General features: G+C 44.9%; 1 protein-coding gene across 2 annotated transcripts in view; it reads left to right on the top strand.

Annotated features, from left to right (window-relative positions):
- LOC124046559 (leucine-rich repeat and immunoglobulin-like domain-containing nogo receptor-interacting protein 2) overlaps positions 1 to 12024 on the top strand; it is a 39558-nt gene extending 27534 nt beyond the window's left edge. For both annotated transcript variants that reach the window (XM_046367070.1, XM_046367071.1), the window contains exon 2: positions 8738 to 12024. In XM_046367070.1, coding sequence (XP_046223026.1) covers positions 8809 to 10644 — 1836 coding nt within the window. In that variant the 5' untranslated portion in view covers positions 8738 to 8808 and the 3' untranslated portion in view covers positions 10645 to 12024. The remainder of the gene's footprint in view (positions 1 to 8737) is intronic.
- The last annotated feature ends 5338 nt before the right edge of the window (positions 12025 to 17362 follow it).

The raw sequence follows: 17362 nt of genomic DNA, 5'->3' as shown, positions 1-17362 counted from the left end.
CACTCCGGGGTGCTGTTCTGTGAGCTTGTGTGGCCTACTACTTCGCGGTTGAGCCGTTGTTTCTCCTAGATGTTTCAACTTCACAATAACAGCCCTTACAGTTGACCGGGGCAGCTCTAGCAGGGCAGAAATTTGATGAACGGACTTGTTGGAAAGGTGGCACAGTGCCACGTTGAAAGTCACTGAGCTCTTCAGTAAGGCCATTCTACTGCCAATGTTTGTCTATAGAGATTGATGTGTGACATATAAACATATATATAGTGTAATATAATTCAGAATCTAGAAGTATCTGCAGGTTCTTATAAAATTAATTACACTTGTGTTGCTGGAATGACTCACATTATAAAACTCCAATGAACTCAGCAAGCAAATTAAGCTTTCATCCAATCTACCACAGGCTTTGCTCTGCCTCCAGTTCTTTACATATTTCCTGTTATCTTTGTCTGCATTTCTCTCTCTCTCTCTCTCTCTCCCTCTCTCTCTCCCACCGTGACTCATGCCTCTCCCCTAGGCTCTCATTCGCCTGTCAGATTTTCTACAGTTTCACTGCGTCTCTAATCCAATTCTAAACATAATCCCAAAAAGCTCTATACCCTGTGTGTCTGCCCTACTGAATGACTCCTTACCCTTCTCTTCTTACCCTGCCTTCTCAGGTATGTTTTCCACTGTCCAACAAGTCTGGTGGTCCAAAGGGCTGTAAAAGTATGGCACAGCTCCAAAGGAGTCAGGATGTGCCAGACCAGACCAAGCACACTGGCATCCCGTTAGAAAGACTGACTAATTGACAAGACTTTCTGTACAGACCAATAGATACACCAGCAGTGAGATGTATAGACCGGTAACTTTTTAGACTGATAGAGACAGGTAGATGGACAGATCCAGAGACAGACTTAGACTCACTGACAGATTGTCGGAAATACTAATTGGCACACAGACAGACACACACACATACACAGTCTCAAGAGAGACAGACAGACAGGTAAAGGCAGACCAATAAGAAGACCCAGACAGACTTGAAGAAAGGTAGATAGATACCCAGAGACCAGCAGAGGGATAGACAATCAGACAGCTCAACAAATAGCCAGGCAGGCTGACAGTTGAGAGACTGTAAACTTGATGCTTGCAAGTTAATGAAGCAACTATTTTAAATATATTCAAATCATATTTTTCCTTTATTATTTTTCATTAATTTGATTGGCAGACCACAAAGAGGGGATGGGAGGGAGGGTTTGTGGTTGCTATGGCAACAGCCTGCTCTTTGTTAAAAGGATACATTCCTGGCATCTGATCTGTGTCACGATCGATAAAACACAGCCTGCGGGGAATGGAAAATGGAGAGTATGGGGCTTCTCCCAGGCAATGACGACGAGCAATGACGACGAGAGAGAGAAAGAGAAAAAAGGAGGGATGAAGGGGTGTGAAAAATTAGGACCAGAAGATGTGAGAACAGTAGAGAAGCAGCAGCATATATATAGTGTGGGAAAGGGAGAAGGATGGGAGGGAAGACACCAGAGTGCAGCTGTTCAGAGTCGGGGAGAGGGGTGAGTGCTGTGTGTATGACGTGTGTGTGTGTGTGTGTGTGTGTGTGTGTGTGTGTGTGTGTGTGTGTGTGTGTGTGTGTGTGTGTGTGTGTGTGTGTGTGTGTGTGTGTGTGTGTGTGTGTGTGTGTGTGTGTGTGTGTGTGTGTGTGTGTGTGTGTGTGTGATTGTACTCGGCCCATCTATTTAGTGATTGGGCGGCAGGGTAGCCTAGTGGTTAGAGCATTGGACTAGTAACCGGAAGGTTGCAAGTTCATATCCTAAACTGACAAGGTACAAATCTGTCGTTCTGCCCCTGAACAGGCAGTTAACTCACTGTTCTTAGGCCGTTATTGAAACTAAGGATTTGTTCTTAACTGACTTGCCTAGTTAAATAAAGGTAAATAAAATTGTTACTCACCTCAGCAGCAGCATATACACATACAGTGCCTTGCGAAAGTAATCGGCCCCCTTGAACTTTGCGACCTTTTGCCACATTTCAGGCTTCAAACATAAAGATATAAAACTGTCTTTTTTTGTGAAGAATCAACAACAAGTGGGACACAATCATGAAGTGGAACAACATTTATTGGATATTTCTAACTTTTTTAACAAATCAAAAACGGAAAAATTGGGCGTGCAATATTATTCAGCCCCCTTAAGTTAATACTTTGTAGCGCCACCTTTTGCTGCGATTACAGCTGTAAGTCGCTTGGGGTATGTTTCTATCAGTTTTGCACATCGAGAGACTGAAATTTTTTCCCATTCCTCCTTGCAAAACAGCTCGAGCTCAGTGAGGTTGGATGGAGAGCATTTGTGAACAGCAGTTTTCAGTTCTTTCCACAGATTCTCGATTGGATTCAGGTCTGGACTTTGACTCCGCCATTCTAACACCTGGATATGTTTATTTTTGAACCATTCCATTGTAGATTTTGCTTTATGTTTTGGATCATTGTCTTGTTGGAAGACAAATCTCCATCCCAGTCTCAGGTCTTTTGCAGACTCCATCAGGTTTTCTTCCAGAATGGTCCTGTATTTGGCTCCATCCATCTTCCCATCAATTTTAACCATCTTCCCTGTCCCTGCTGAAGAAAAGCAGGCCCAAACCATGATGCTGCCACCACCATGTTTGACAGTGGGGATGGTGTGTTCAGGGTGATGAGCTGTGTTGCTTTTACGCCAAACACAGCGTTTTGCATTGTTGCCAAAAAGTTCCATTTTGGTTTCATCTGACCAGAGCACCTTCTTCCACATGTTTGGTGTGTCTCCCAGGTGGCTTGTGGCAAACTTTAAACGACACTTTTTATGGATATCTTTAAGAAATGGCTTTCTTCTTGCCACTCTTCCATAAAGGCCAGATTTGTGCAATATACGACTGATTGTTGTCCTATGGACAGAGTCTCCCACCTCAGCTGTAGATCTCTGCAGTTCATCCAGAGTGATCATGGGCCTCTTGGCTGCATCTCTGATCAGTCTTCCCCTTGTATGACCTGAAAGTTTAGAGGGACGGCCAGGTCTTGGTAGATTTGCAGTGGTCTGATACTCCTTCCATTTCAATATTATCGCTTGCACAGTGCTCCTTGGGATGTTTAAAGCTTGGGAAATCTTTTTGTATCCAAATCCGGCTTTAAACTTCTTCACAACAGTATCTCGGACCTGCCTGGTGTGTTCCTTGTTCTTCATGATGCTCTCTGCGCTTTTAACGGACCTCTAAGACTATCACAGTGCAGGTGCATTTATACGGAGACTTGATTACACACAGGTGGATTGTATTTATCATCATTAGTCATTTAGGTCAACATTGGATCATTCAGAGATCCTCACTGAACCTCTGGAGAGAGTTTGCTGCACTGAAAGTAAAGGGGCTGAATAATTTTGCACGGCCAATTTTTCAGTTTTTGATTTGTTAAAAAAGTTTGAAATATCCAATAAATGTCATTCCACTTCATGATTGTGTCCCACTTGTTGTTGATTCTTCACAAAAAAATGCAGTTTTATATCTTTATGTTTGAAGCCTGAAATGTGGCAAAAGGTCGCAAAGTTCAAGGGGGCCGAATACTTTCGCAAGGCACTGTATATCTGTATTTATGCTTACCAACTGCTCACCTCTGCAGTGTTTTGTGCTTGTTTGCAATGATTTGACAGTGTCCTAAAATGCGTTACAGTGTTTTGCTATATAGCCTATGCTTTATTCTTTAAAATAAATGTGTAACAGGACAGAATAGCCAGAGTATGATCCATAATAGGCAAGGTCAACAGAATACAAAACAGATGCATTCAGGTAAACATCTCAGACCATCTGCTATGCCAACAACCTGTTGTCTATAGGAGGGGTTTTCCCATCCTTCTCTATTTAAAAGTGCGGCTCCTGGGGGAACCCACCTCCTTGCATCCAATAGGGTTTCTGCCTAGTCTTTATGATGTGACCAGGGTCAATCTAGGCCACAAGCCTTAGAACAACTTGCTGCTTGTTTTTTAACACACTAGATACCCTTCAACCTTTTGCTTACACATTGATTAGTATTTACATTTTGCATCAGCTGTCCCACTTTTTAATTTTGACAAATTATTTCACCTTTATTTAACCAGGTAGGCAAGTTGAGAACAAGTTCTCATTTACAATTGCGACCTGGCCAAGCTAGCAAACGTCCACCGTCTACCGAATAGCAGCACTGTAGAAACTATTACACTCAACTGAACGACTTGATTAGTGTAGTGTTAGCTAGCTACATAGTTGTCTTTGCTGTCTTCGTATCCAAAATAATTGTGTAGTTTAGAGTGTGTAGTCTTAGAGTGATTATCTTAATTTACCGAGGTTAGCTAGCCAGCTATTTGTCGTCCTTAACGTAGGAGACACTGCTAGCTAGCCAACAGCTAGCCAACGTCTACCGAATAGAACTTCCGCACTCAACAACCCGGTCGCATTCCGCTTCGCTCCACAGGTAGTATCACATTTTCATTTCATTTCATTACAGTACAACGGTTTGATTTGTTTGATCGTAGCTAGCTACATAGCTAGCTACATAGCCGTCTTTGTATCAAAGATAATTGTGTAGTCTAGAGCGATTTTCTAGGTTAGCTAGCCAGCTATTGTCGTTCTTTTAACGCAACGTAACGTAATCAACACTGCTAGCTAGCCAGCTAGCCCCCGAATAGCAGCACTGCAGAAACTATTACACTCAACGGAACGACTTGATTAGTGTAGTGTCAACAACGCAGCCACTGCCAGCTAGCCTACAAAGTCAACAACGCAGTCACTGCCAGCTAGCCTACTTCAGCAGTACTGTATCATTTTAATCATTTTAGTCAATAAGATTCTTGCTACGTAAGCTTAACTTTCTGAACATTCGAGACGTGTAGTCCACTTGTCATTCCAATCTCATTTACATTAGCATAGCCTCTTCTGTAGCCTGTCAACTATGTGTCTGTCTATCCCTGTTCTCTCCTCTCTGCACAGACCATACAAACGCTCCACACCGCGTGGCCGTGGCCACCCTAATCTGGTGGTCCCAGCGCGCACGACCCACGTGGAGTTCCAGGTCTCCGGTAGCCTCTGGAACTGCCGATCTGTGGCCAACAAGGCAGAGTTCATCTCAGCCTATGCCTCCCTCCAGTCCCTCGACTTCTTGGCACTGACGGAAATATGGATCATCACAGATAACACTGCTACTCCTACTGCTCTCTCTTCGTCCGCCCACGTGTTCTCGCACACTCCGAGAACTTCTGGTCAGCGGGGTGGTGGCACCGGGATCCTCATCTCTCCCAAGTGGTCATTCTCTCTTTCTCCCCTTACCCATCTGTCTATCGCCTCCTTTGAATTCCATGCTGTCACAGTTACCAGCCCTTTCAAGCTTAACATCCTTATCATTTATCGCCCTCCAGGTTCTCTCTGAGAGTTCATCAATGAGCTTGATGCCTTGATAAGCTCCTTTCCTGAGGACGGCTCACCTCTCACAGTTCTGGGCGACTTTAACCTCCCCACGTCTACCTTTGACTCATTCCTCTCTGCCTCCTTCTTTCCACTCCTCTCCTCTTTTGACCTCACCCTCTCACCTCCCCCCCCTACTCACAAGGCAGGCAATACGCTCGACCTCATCTTTACTAGATGCTGTTCTTCCACTAACCTCATTGCAACTCCCCTCCAAGTCTCCGACCACTACCTTGTATCCTTTTCCCTCTCGCTCTCATCCAACACTTCCCACACTGGCCCTACTCGGATGGTATCGCGCCGTCCCAACCTTCGCTCTCTCTCCCCCGCTACTCTCTCCTCTTCCATCCTATCATCTCTTCCCTCTGCTCAAACCTTCTACAACCTATCTCCATGATTCTGCCTCCTCAACCCTCCTCTCCTCCCTTTCTGCATCCTTTGACTCTCTATGTCCCCTATCCTCCAGGCCGGCTCTACTCCCCTCTCGCTCCGTGGCTCGACGACTCATTGCGAGCTCACAGAACAGGGCTCCGGGCAGCCGAGCGGAAATGGAGGAAAACTCGCCTCCCTGCGGACCTGGCATCCTTTCACTCCCTCCTCTCTACATTTTCCTCCTCTGTCTCTGCTGCTAAAGCCACTTTCTACCACTCTAAATTCCAAGCATCTGCCTCTAACCCTAGGAAGCTCTTTGCCACCTTCTCCTCCCTCCTGAATCCTCCCCCCCCCTCCTCCCTCTCTGCAGATGACTTCGTCAACCATTTTGAAAAGAAGGTCGACGACATCCGATCCTCGTTTGCTAAGTCAAACGACACCGCTGGTTCTGCTCACACTGCCCTACCCTGTGCTCTGACCTCTTTCTCCCCTCTCTCTCCAGATGAAATCTCGCGTCTTGTGACGGCCGGCCGCTCAACAACCTGCCCGCTTGACCCTATCCCCTCCTCTCTTCTCCAGACCATTTCCGGAGACCTTCTCCCTTACCTCACCTCGCTCATCAACTCATCCCTGACCGCTGGCTACGTCCCTTCCGTCTTCAAGAGAGCGAGAGTTGCACCCCTTCTGAAAAAACCTACACTCGATCCCTCCGATGTCAACAACTACAGACCAGTATCCCTTCTTTCTTTTCTCTCCAAAACTCTTGAACGTGCCATCCTTGGCCAGCTCTCCCGCTATCTCTCTCAGAATGACCTTCTTGATCCAAATCAGTCAGGTTTCAAGACTAGTCATTCAACTGAGACTGCTCTTCTCTGTATCACAGAGGCGCTCCGCACTGCTAAAGTTAACTCTCTCTCCTCTGCTCTCATCCTTCTAGACCTATCGGCTGCCTTCGATACTGTGAACCATCAGATCCTCCTCTCCACCCTCTCCGAGTTGGGCATCTCCGGCGCGGCCCACGCTTGGATTGCGTCCTACCTGACAGGTCGCTCCTACCAGGTGGCGTGGTGAGAATCTGTCTCCTCACCACGCGCTCTCACCACTGGTGTCCCACAGGGCTCTGTTCTAGGCCCTCTCCTATTCTCGCTATACACCAAGTCACTTGGCTCTGTCATAACCTCACATGGTCTCTCCTATCATTGCTATGCAGACGACACACAATTAATCTTCTCCTTTCCCCCTTCTGATGACCAGGTGGCGAATCGCATTTCTGCATGTCTGGCAGACATATCAGTGTGGATGACGGATCACCACCTCAAGCTGAACCTCGGCAAGACGGAGCTGCTCTTCCTCCCGGGGAAGGACTGCCCGTTCCATGATCTCGCCATCACGGTTGACAACTCCATTGTGTCCTCCTCCCAGAGCGCTAAGAACCTTGGCGTGATCCTGGACAACACCCTGTCGTTCTCAACTAACATCAAGGCGGTGGCCCGTTCCTGTAGGTTCATGCTCTACAACATCCGCAGAGTATGACCCTGCCTCACACAGGAAGCGGCGCAGGTCCTAATCCAGGCACTTGTCATCTCCCGTCTGGATTACTGCAACTCGCTGTTGGCTGGGCTCCCTGCCTGTGCCATTAAACCCCTACAACTCATCCAGAATGCTGCAGCCCGTCTGGTGTTCAACCTTCCCAAGTTCTCTCACATCACCCCGCTCCTCCGCTCTCTCCACTGGCTTTTCTCCACAGTTGAAGCTCGCATCCGCTACAAGACCATGGTGCTTGCCTATGGAGCTGTGAGGGGAACGGCACCTCAGTACCTCCAGGCTCTGATCAGGCCCTACACCCAAACAAGGGCACTGCGTTCATCCACCTCTGGCCTGCTCGCCTCCCTACCACTGAGGAAGTACAGTTCCCGCTCAGCCCAGTCAAAACTGTTCGCTGCTCTGGCCCCCCCAATGGTGGAACAAACTCCCTCACGACGCCAGGACAGCGGAGTCAATCACCACCTTCCGGAGACACCTGAAACCCCACCTCTTTAAGGAATACCTAGGATAGGATAAAGTAATCCTTCTCACCCCCCCCCCTTAAAAGATTTAGATGCACTATTGTAAAGTGGCTGTTCCACTGGATGTCATAAGGTGAATGCACCAATTTGTAAGTCGCTCTGGATAAGAGCGTCTGCTAAATGACTTAAATGTAAATGTAAATAAAGCAAAGCAGTTTGACACATACAACGACACAGAGTTACACATGGAGTAAAACAAACATACAGTCAATAATACAGTATAAACAAGTCTATATACGATGTAAGCAAATGAGGTGAGATAAGGGAGGTAAAGGCAAAAAAAAGGCCATGGTGGCAAAGTAAATACAATATAGCAAGTAAAATACTGGAATGGTAGATTTGCAGTGGAAGAATGTGCAAAGTAGAAATAAAAATAATGGGGTGCAAAGGAGCTAAATAAATAAATAAAATATTTACAGTAGGGAAAGAGGTAGTTGTTTGGGCTAAATTATAGATGGGCTATGTATGTACAGGTGCAGTAATCTGTGGGCTGCTCTGACAGCTGGTGCAGCTCAATGTTATTGCCTATTTTCCATAAAGTGTATTGGTGTTTTAATGCACTTTAAATTAAGTTTGATTTGATTTAAATTTAAGTTTAATTCCTTTTGGCAGAAAAAAATACTGCTGATAAAAGAAGGAAAGTGTAGATAGTGTGATGGGAAAGAAAGGGTAAGAAAGGACGGAGAGAGAGCAAGAAATGGAAAACAGAGTGATGCATGGTGGGGGAAAGATAGCATCAGGGTAAAGCTTTGTTGGCAGTAAAGCTTTGTATAACTAACAGTGCTATTTTGCAGGATAATTCATGTTAGGTATTCTAATGCACTCCTCCCTGTGTTTGTTTTTGTGTGTTGCAGGGCTATACAGTGATGGTGGTCTGCATGGATACGAAGCTGTGTCGTAACAGAGGGCAGCGTGGGTAAAAGTTATGCGGCACTCCGCCCTGTACCACTGCCACCCTCTTCTGGGTGGGGCTCTGCTGCTACTGCTGGCTAGCTGCGCCATGGGCTGCCCCGCCCGCTGCGATTGCTCCGCCCAGACCAAGTCAGTCAGCTGCCATCGCAAGCGCCTGCCCACCATCCCTGAGGGCATCCCCATCGAGACCCGGCTTCTAGACCTGAGCAAGAACAAGCTGCGGAGCATCACCCCAGACAACTTCTCCTCCTTCCTACAACTGGAGGATCTGGACCTCAGCGATAACCTGATTGGCGTGGTCGAACCAGGCTCCTTCAAATTTCAGCTCTCCCTGCGCTCGCTGAACTTCCACAGCAACCTCCTCCAGCTGGTCCCTGCCGGCGTGCTCTCCGGCCTGGCCAACCTCACAAGTTTGGACCTCAGCCACAACAGGCTGGTGGTGCTGCTGGACCATGGCTTCCAGGACCTTCGAAGGCTGATTTCCCTGGAGGTAGGCGACAATGAGCTGGTGTTCATCTCGCAGAGGGCCTTCACGGGCCTGCTGGGCCTACAGAGCCTCACCCTGGAGCGCTGCAACCTGACTGTGGTGCCCACCGACGCCCTGGGTCACCTGCACAGCCTGGTGGAGCTCCGCCTGCGGCACTTGGGCATCGGCACCCTGAAGCCCTATTCCTTCAAGAGACTTCCCCGTCTTCGCCACCTGGAGATCGACTACTGGCCCTGGTTGGAAGTCTTACCCGCTCTGTCACTACACAGCCTCAACCTCACCACGCTCTCTGTCACCAATACCAACTTGTCTTCCTTTCCCGGCCATGCTCTACGCAACCTGCCCTACCTCACGCACCTCAACCTGTCCTTCTGCCACATCCAGCACATCCAGCAAGGGGTGCTAGACCAGCTTCCGCGACTGCAGGAGTTGCACCTGCGAGGAGCTCAACTGGTTTACATTGAACCCCTGGCCTTCCTGGGTCTCCCAGCACTACATATGTTGGACGTGTCCCACAACCAGCTGGACTCAGTGGAGCGAGCTGTGTTCAAGTCCCCTGACAGCCTGCAGACGCTGCTCATGGGGGGGAACCCACTGGTGTGCGACTGCCGGCTCCTATGGCTGCTGAGTGGCCGGAAGCCACCCTTTCTGCAGCTCCCTGACCCCCAGCCCGAGTGCAGTGCCCCTGAGCGCCTCCGTGGGAAACCCCTGCTGGACCTCAAGGAGCCACTGGTGACACGGTACGTGATCTGCACCAAGCCCCGGATTAGGCCCAACACCACCCAGCTGCTGTTGGCAGATGAGGGGAAGCCTGTTCGGCTCAACTGCATTGCAGACGGGGCTCCTCGGCCCTCCATGGCCTGGGTGACACCACATAGACAGTATGTCACAGTGAAAAGCACCGGTAGAGTGACGGTCCATACCGACGGCACCCTGGAGATCAAGGCTGCAGAGCTGCACGATAGTGGCGTGTACCTGTGTGTGGCCAGCAATGCGGCGGGCAACGCCAGCCTGTCGGCCTCGCTGGCGGTGAAGAGCCTGGGCATTAGCGACACATCGCTCTACGCCAACAAGATTGGACTCCTGGCAGACTCCAACGGGACCTGGGCCAACGGGACCGTCCTGTACAATATGACAAACCCCATAGACCTGAAGACCATCATCATCTCCACAGCAATGGGCTGCCTATCCTTCCTGGGCGTGGTCATTTTCTGTTTCCTGCTCCTGTTTGCATGGAGTCGTGGGAAGGGAAGGCACAAGAGCAACTTTGACATGGAGTACGTTCCCCGCAAATCGAACGGGACAGCAGCTGAGGCAACTGAGACAAGCGGGCCCAGACGAGTCAACATGAAAATGATTTAATTTAACAAAACGGACCAACTCATATGATAGTAACAAACAAAATACAGTGCATCTCATTTGCAAATATTTCTTTGATACAGTGGAGTCGTGAAAATGGAAGTGATGTACCGATGTAGTGGTGTTGATATGAAGATGATCTAGTGATTCAGTGGACATGTTGATAGAAAAGTTATCAATGATACTGTGGATGTGTTTATATAAAATGATGTAATCATACAATACACTGGATATAATAATATATAATCCACATATCAATATGACAGGGATGCAGTGATACACCGCTGGGCATGTGCTAGTTGGTGATGTAATGACTAATGATGTTGTAGACTCTCGTGACACCAAGGTGAGAAAGGAAGTCTCTTGGAGCGACGGGAGAAGTTGAGATGACAGTGGAGCTATCATTGCTCTGCCATGTCTGGAGTAAATTGTGTCTAATAACCATCTGAGCTGCAGGTGTGAGTGTGTGTGCGCGTGCGTGTATGTGTACTGCCTTTGTTGTGTGACAGGGTAATCATCAAGGATAATAGGGTCCAAAGTTGTTAGACCTGCCTTTGTATTTGTTAATTCATTGTAACAACAGTATTGTCACTGTTCAGTAAAATAACGTATGTTTGTATGCACATGCAAATCCCTCCAAACATTATCCAAGAGACCTGTTGCATATATTTTCAACTAGGTCATTGTTTCCCTTTGTACCACCTCAAGATAGACATAGAGGGATTTTTGCAAATCAACCTTCAACTCAAGGAACATTTATACACACGATATTTACAACTTTAAGTGGGATTTCAGCTCAAATCACTAGAAAAACACAAGACAACGTCTTCCTGAAGAAATAGTAGCAGCTGAAAATGTTGGTTATTGCTTGGAAAAAGACCACAGGTGATAAAATTTGTATGTTAAATCCCCTTTTATTACCTTGTAAATCAATGGCAGATTTTCCTGTCAGCAAATTCCCCTCATGTAACATAAAAAAAACGGTCAGTGACAAGACTAGACACAATAGCAAAGATTTACTGACCAATGTCCCCCTTGGAACAGGACAAATCTCAGCCCCGTTGAGTTATGGGTTGTATTGTATCCCCTCTTAATTTATTTATCCCAATGCTTCAAGCTGGCATGTCCTGAGGCCTCCCATGGGCTAAAAGGGGTTTCTGGGTATTTAATTGATGACATTTGAAGGTTGTGGTGTTTTTGTTGATATGTTTTAACTGTAAAAAAATATATATATATATATATATAAAAGGATGTATTAAGGGCAACTCTTTGTAAATGCAGGGATGTGTGTGTCAACATGTGTGATACCATGTTAAAGGTTGTATAAATGTTTTCATATGATAAATTTATGGGTATATTTTCAAACGGAAATAAATCGTAATCATACAGCTTTATGTGGTAATTTTGTCATTTCCAATGTCATATCAGTACTTTTTACATTAATTTTTACAATTTTACTTGATGTCTCAAACATTTGTAATAGCAAACCACAGATGTGCTGACTCCTTAGAAAAATGTGAACTAGAAACCAACATGGTGTGTTGTAGCAAGGATATAGATTGGTTGTAGCCTATGACGCAGGCCAAGGAAAGGTGACAAATGGGAATATTTTCATTTCCCAACAGATGTTTAATTCAACACTTCTTAAACCACACCTACTATACCCAACGAGCCTGAATCTCTCCTGAAAATCTGATAAATGTAGCTGCTCCTGATGTCTTCATTCAGCACCCTTCTCTTTACAGAGATCTGTGAAGGGTGCACTTGATGCTATCACGTTAATGGCTAAAAGTAGTTCTATCTTTGGAGTCGGCACAGGGAATATTCAAGAAGACAAGATCAAAGTCCCACCGATGGGCTTTTATCACTTTTGTTACAGTGGTTTCTCCACAACTTGGGAAAGAAAGAGGGCTCCAGTAAACAATGGGGAGAAAGAAATACCACATGGATAATATTACTCTAATTTCCACAGGCCATTTCTCTAGATGAAGAGGATTTGGTAATCAGTGCTTTAATGATTGGTGCTAAGCGTGCTTTGCTATCTGGGGAGGAAACATTGTTATTAGCTTTATTTTATGCCTATGATTAAACTTGGTGTCTACATTGATTATAGCGAGCATATTGTGCCTGCAGTGAAATTTAATAGAAAATAATGCAGGGAAACATTCAAAACCACTTCTTAAAGCTTTAAAAAAAAGAGACAGACCAAATATTATCACCAACAACACGAATGGCATCCATGCTGTTATTAAACCTCTTAGATTTTGAGCACTTTTGGACCGGTTCTGTGTGCACAAAAGCGCACTGTGAATGCCGTAGGGTCCTGTGCCTTCCCTTTCACTCTCCTACTGGAGCTGTATGGAAAGTGTCAGGTTTCACAGCCTACATTTGCATAGGGAGTGATTCAATCAATTCATGATTTTTGTTTTTGTTGCTTTTTGGACTAAAATTAAGGTTTGGGGTAGGCATTTTAAGAAGATACATTGTAGAAATTTGCGGGGTTTATGGCTGTGATAACTATTAAAGACCGAGTGAGGCCAGCCTGTGAGACGGCATATGAATGGTAACAGTCTAGTGGATCCAGCCACTGTGATATTCTTAACCGGGTTTAGAGCTCTCAACATGAAAAAAATAAATAATGATTTAATAGAATGGAAACAATAACACTTTCTCTTGATCATAGACGGAAGAAGTCACTTAGTCCTTAAAGATGAAATTGTAATGAGTCTGCACACATTTGAATGGTGTCTCTGTGCCCCTCAAATAGTGCCAATATTGGTTAATTGTACTGTCACTATGTATTTATTTATTTACAGTTGTAAGAAATCTGAAATCTTACAGTAAGTGTTTTATAACTTCATTGTTACTATACAGTACTTGTCAAAAGTTTAGACACACCTACTCATTTAAGGGTTTTTCTTTATTTTTTACAATTTTCTACATTGAAGAATAATAGTGAAGACATCAAAACTATGAAATAATACATGTAGTAACCAAAAACGTGTTAATTTTAGATTCTTCGAAGTAGATGACAGCTTTGCACACTCTTAGCATTCTCTCAACCAGCTGAGAAATGAATTTCAATTAACAGGTATGCCTTGTTAAAAGTTAATTTGTGGAATTTCTTTCCTTCTTAATGTGTTTGAGCCAATCAGTTGTGCTTTAACAAGGTAGGGTGGTATACAGAAGATAGTCCTACTTGGTAAAAGACCAAGTCCATATTATGGCAAGAACAGCTCCAATAAGCAAAGAGAAATGACAGCCCATCATTATTTTAAGACATGAAGGTCAGTCAATCTGGAAATTTCCAAGAACTTTGAAAGTTTCTTCAAGTGCAGTTGCAAAACCCATCAAGTGCTATGATGAAACTGGCTCTCATGAGGACAGCCACAGGAAAGGAAGACCCAGAGTTACCTCCTTTGCAGAGGATAAGTTCATTAGAGTTACCAGCCACATAAATTGCAGCCCAAATAAATGCTTCACAGAGTTTAAGGAACAGACACATCAACATTAACTGGTCAGAGGAAACTGTAAATCAGGCCGTCAGGGTCGAATTTCTGCAAAGAAACCACTACTAAAGGACACCAATAAGAGGATGAGACTTGCTTGCGCCAAGAAACATGAGCAATGAACATTAGACTGGTGGAAATCTGTCCTTTGTTCTGATGAGTCCAAATGTGAGATTTTTGGTTCCAACCGTTGTGTCTTTGTGAGACACAGAGTAGGTGAATGGATTATCTCTGCATGTCTGGTTCCCACCGTGAAGCATGGAGGAGGCGGTGTGGGGGTGCTTTGCTGGTGACACAATCTGTGATGTATTTAGAATTCAAGCTACACTTGGCTACCACAGCATTCTGCAGCAATACGCCATCCCATCTGGTTTGCACTTAGTGGGACTATCATTTGTTTCTCAACAAGACAATGACCCAAAAACACAGCTCCAGGCTGTGTAAGAGCTTTTTGACCATAGAGAGTGATGGAATGCTGCATCAGATGACTTGGCCTCCACAATCACCCAACCTCAACCGAATTGAGATGGTTTGGGATGAGTTTGACCGCAGTGAAGGAAAAGGATTCAACAAGTGCTCAGCATATGTGGGAACTGTTGGAAAAGCATTCCATGTGAAGCTGGTCGAGAGAATGCCAAGAGTGTGCAAAGCTGTCATCAAGGCAAAGGGTGGCTACTTTGAAGAATCTCAAATATAAAATATATTTTGATTTGTTTACACTTTGTTGGTTACTACATGATTCCGTATGTGTTTTTTCATAGTTTTGATGACTATTATTAGTAAAAATAGTATAAAATAAAGAAAAACCCTTGAATGATTAGGTGTGTCCAAGCTTTTGACTTGTACTGTATTTAGAAAGCCTTTCAGTCATTTCAAGACATAGCTACTGTCCCACTTTTGTTGAATAGGAAAGAAATCATAAAAAATAATTATGTTTGTTTATGTCTATTTAGGGGGAAATCTTTTATCTGTCCTATCATTCAACTGGTTTAATAGCATGCAGCCTGGCAGAATTACATCCTCAGCTCTACTTAGAATGAGACCCCAAGCACGCCATTAGCTTGAGCTTCCTGCTTAACCCCACAAAGGGTCTAGATCACAAACCTCACTGCTTCCCTGTGCAATTCCCCATTAAAACAAGGCTTGTGGCAAGTGTCAGTAAGATGCATACTGTGAAAGATGAGAGCAATAAAAGGATCGAAGAGCATCGCATCATACATTGATGTTGTTTATCAGAATGTGGATTTACACACAAGGAAAGCATTGGAGGGAGAGTCCAATGATGTCATCAAGCCCTGGTTCTTACTCCTTTAGCATATTCAAATCAGGATGATTCCCCCTCACTAATTACTTTGGGCTCCAAGAGTATAGGACCCCCCTGAGCATTACACACACACACACACACACACACACACACACACACACACACACACACACACACACACACACACACACACACACACACACACACACACACACACACACACACACACACACACACACACACACACACACACACACACACACACAGAGAGAGAGAGAGCGCCTGAGGCTAGGGATGTGATTTGTGCTCGATTGCAGAGGACTACAATCACATTAGGGATGTCCTCTGGGCTTGGATACGAACATGCCCTGGCTGTGTGATAACATAACCCTATAGGCAACTGAACAATGGGTGCATATTTAGATACGCAACACAGTGTGACAGCTTTTAGAACACTAGGATATATCTTACTTAAAAGGACAAAGGGTGAGAGAGAGACTGGAGATGAGTACGAAATTAACATAATTATGAAATTAATATCAATGTATTATGAAATAATTTAAAGCTGCGCTGCAGTTCGTCTCCAAGTTTTAATGTATGAATGATTAATTAGCGAGTGTGACTTTCTGCCCCCTTCTCCTACTGCAGATATTAAATCATAGAGGAAGAAAATCACAATGCAAGTTTCTGATTAATTAAAGCTTTAATTCTCCTTAGATCTATCTTGAAAGTGTGCTTTAAATAGGCCCATTGATCTACTGATGTTTGTTTGAGCTGGTATAGCCTTTTCTTTACATGATTCCTCTTGCTAAAACACAGATGTGTTCAGTTTTATGAAATAAGTATATTTTGGTTGCAATAAGAGGGCCAATAACTTTGAGGATAGGTTGAAGAAACAAAACAGCTAGACCTTTATTTTGGTAAGTGGTTGCTTGTCAGTCCAGGCAGTGAGGTCGATGTCAAGCCCTTTAGCTGATGGAGAGGTCATAGAGGCACTTAAAGGTGTCATGAAGGCTAATTAGCGAGAAGTAATGCTTATGGCCTTTAGGTCGAAACACAATTACTGACTAAATTAAAAAGTATGCAAGAGGAGATAAGGCACCAGTTATCAGCAATGGAAAGTTTTACCTTAAAACTCCTAATATTACCTCAAGTCAAAGACAAATATTAGCATTTAAATTGTTTATCTGTGTGGGATGAGGTTTTCATTGAATACAACCATTCCACTCATGTCCATGCATCCCACAGCTGAAGCTAAAGCAGGGCTGGGCCTAGTCGGTGCTTGGATGGGAGACCCCCTGGCTAAATCAGACAGATGCTGGGATCAGCGGCCCAGGCTAGTGATGGAGACACGGCCCTGTGAAATATGCTGTCGTTCAGGAGCGACCAAACTCAAGCCCTCATTATAAAGATCCCATGACATGTATTGCAGGAATAGTGGTGTAACTGTTAACCCTCAACATGATTCCCAATCTAGCCCCACGTTCAGTGCTTCAATGGCTATTCAATTATCATGTACCTAAAATGCACTCTTCCAATTATCCTGCACTTAAAATTGACAGAATTCGCAGTTCATCTCTCCCCTGTGATACCCGACATACTGGTACATACTGTAATGGCTGCTATGCATCGCCTATGTGAGTGCTTTACTGTACATTGGTAGAGGACGAAGTACATTTCCCAATATTAAATACATTGAGACATTGAGAAACACAGAATAAATGCCATCCACTCATCACCCGTCTATTCATGGGTGTTGTTATTGGTCTTTCAAATACTCTAACCCAAGATGATGCCTGAGAGATGGCCTGCTGTGTGTCACTGATCTTTGTCTCTCTGATAGTCTTATCTAAAATCCAGTTTATTGGCTTGTTTGTTTTTCCAGTATGGCGTCGAAGTGCAGCTGTCGAAAAGGGATTCAGTTCAGCTGAGACGGGACTCTTTGAAG

This window comes from Oncorhynchus gorbuscha, linkage group LG10 (genome assembly GCF_021184085.1).
Source record: "Oncorhynchus gorbuscha isolate QuinsamMale2020 ecotype Even-year linkage group LG10, OgorEven_v1.0, whole genome shotgun sequence".
Classification (NCBI taxonomy): domain Eukaryota; kingdom Metazoa; phylum Chordata; class Actinopteri; order Salmoniformes; family Salmonidae; genus Oncorhynchus; species Oncorhynchus gorbuscha.
The sequence above is the reverse complement of the archived record's forward strand: the minus strand, read 5'-3'. Positions and strand labels throughout refer to the sequence as shown.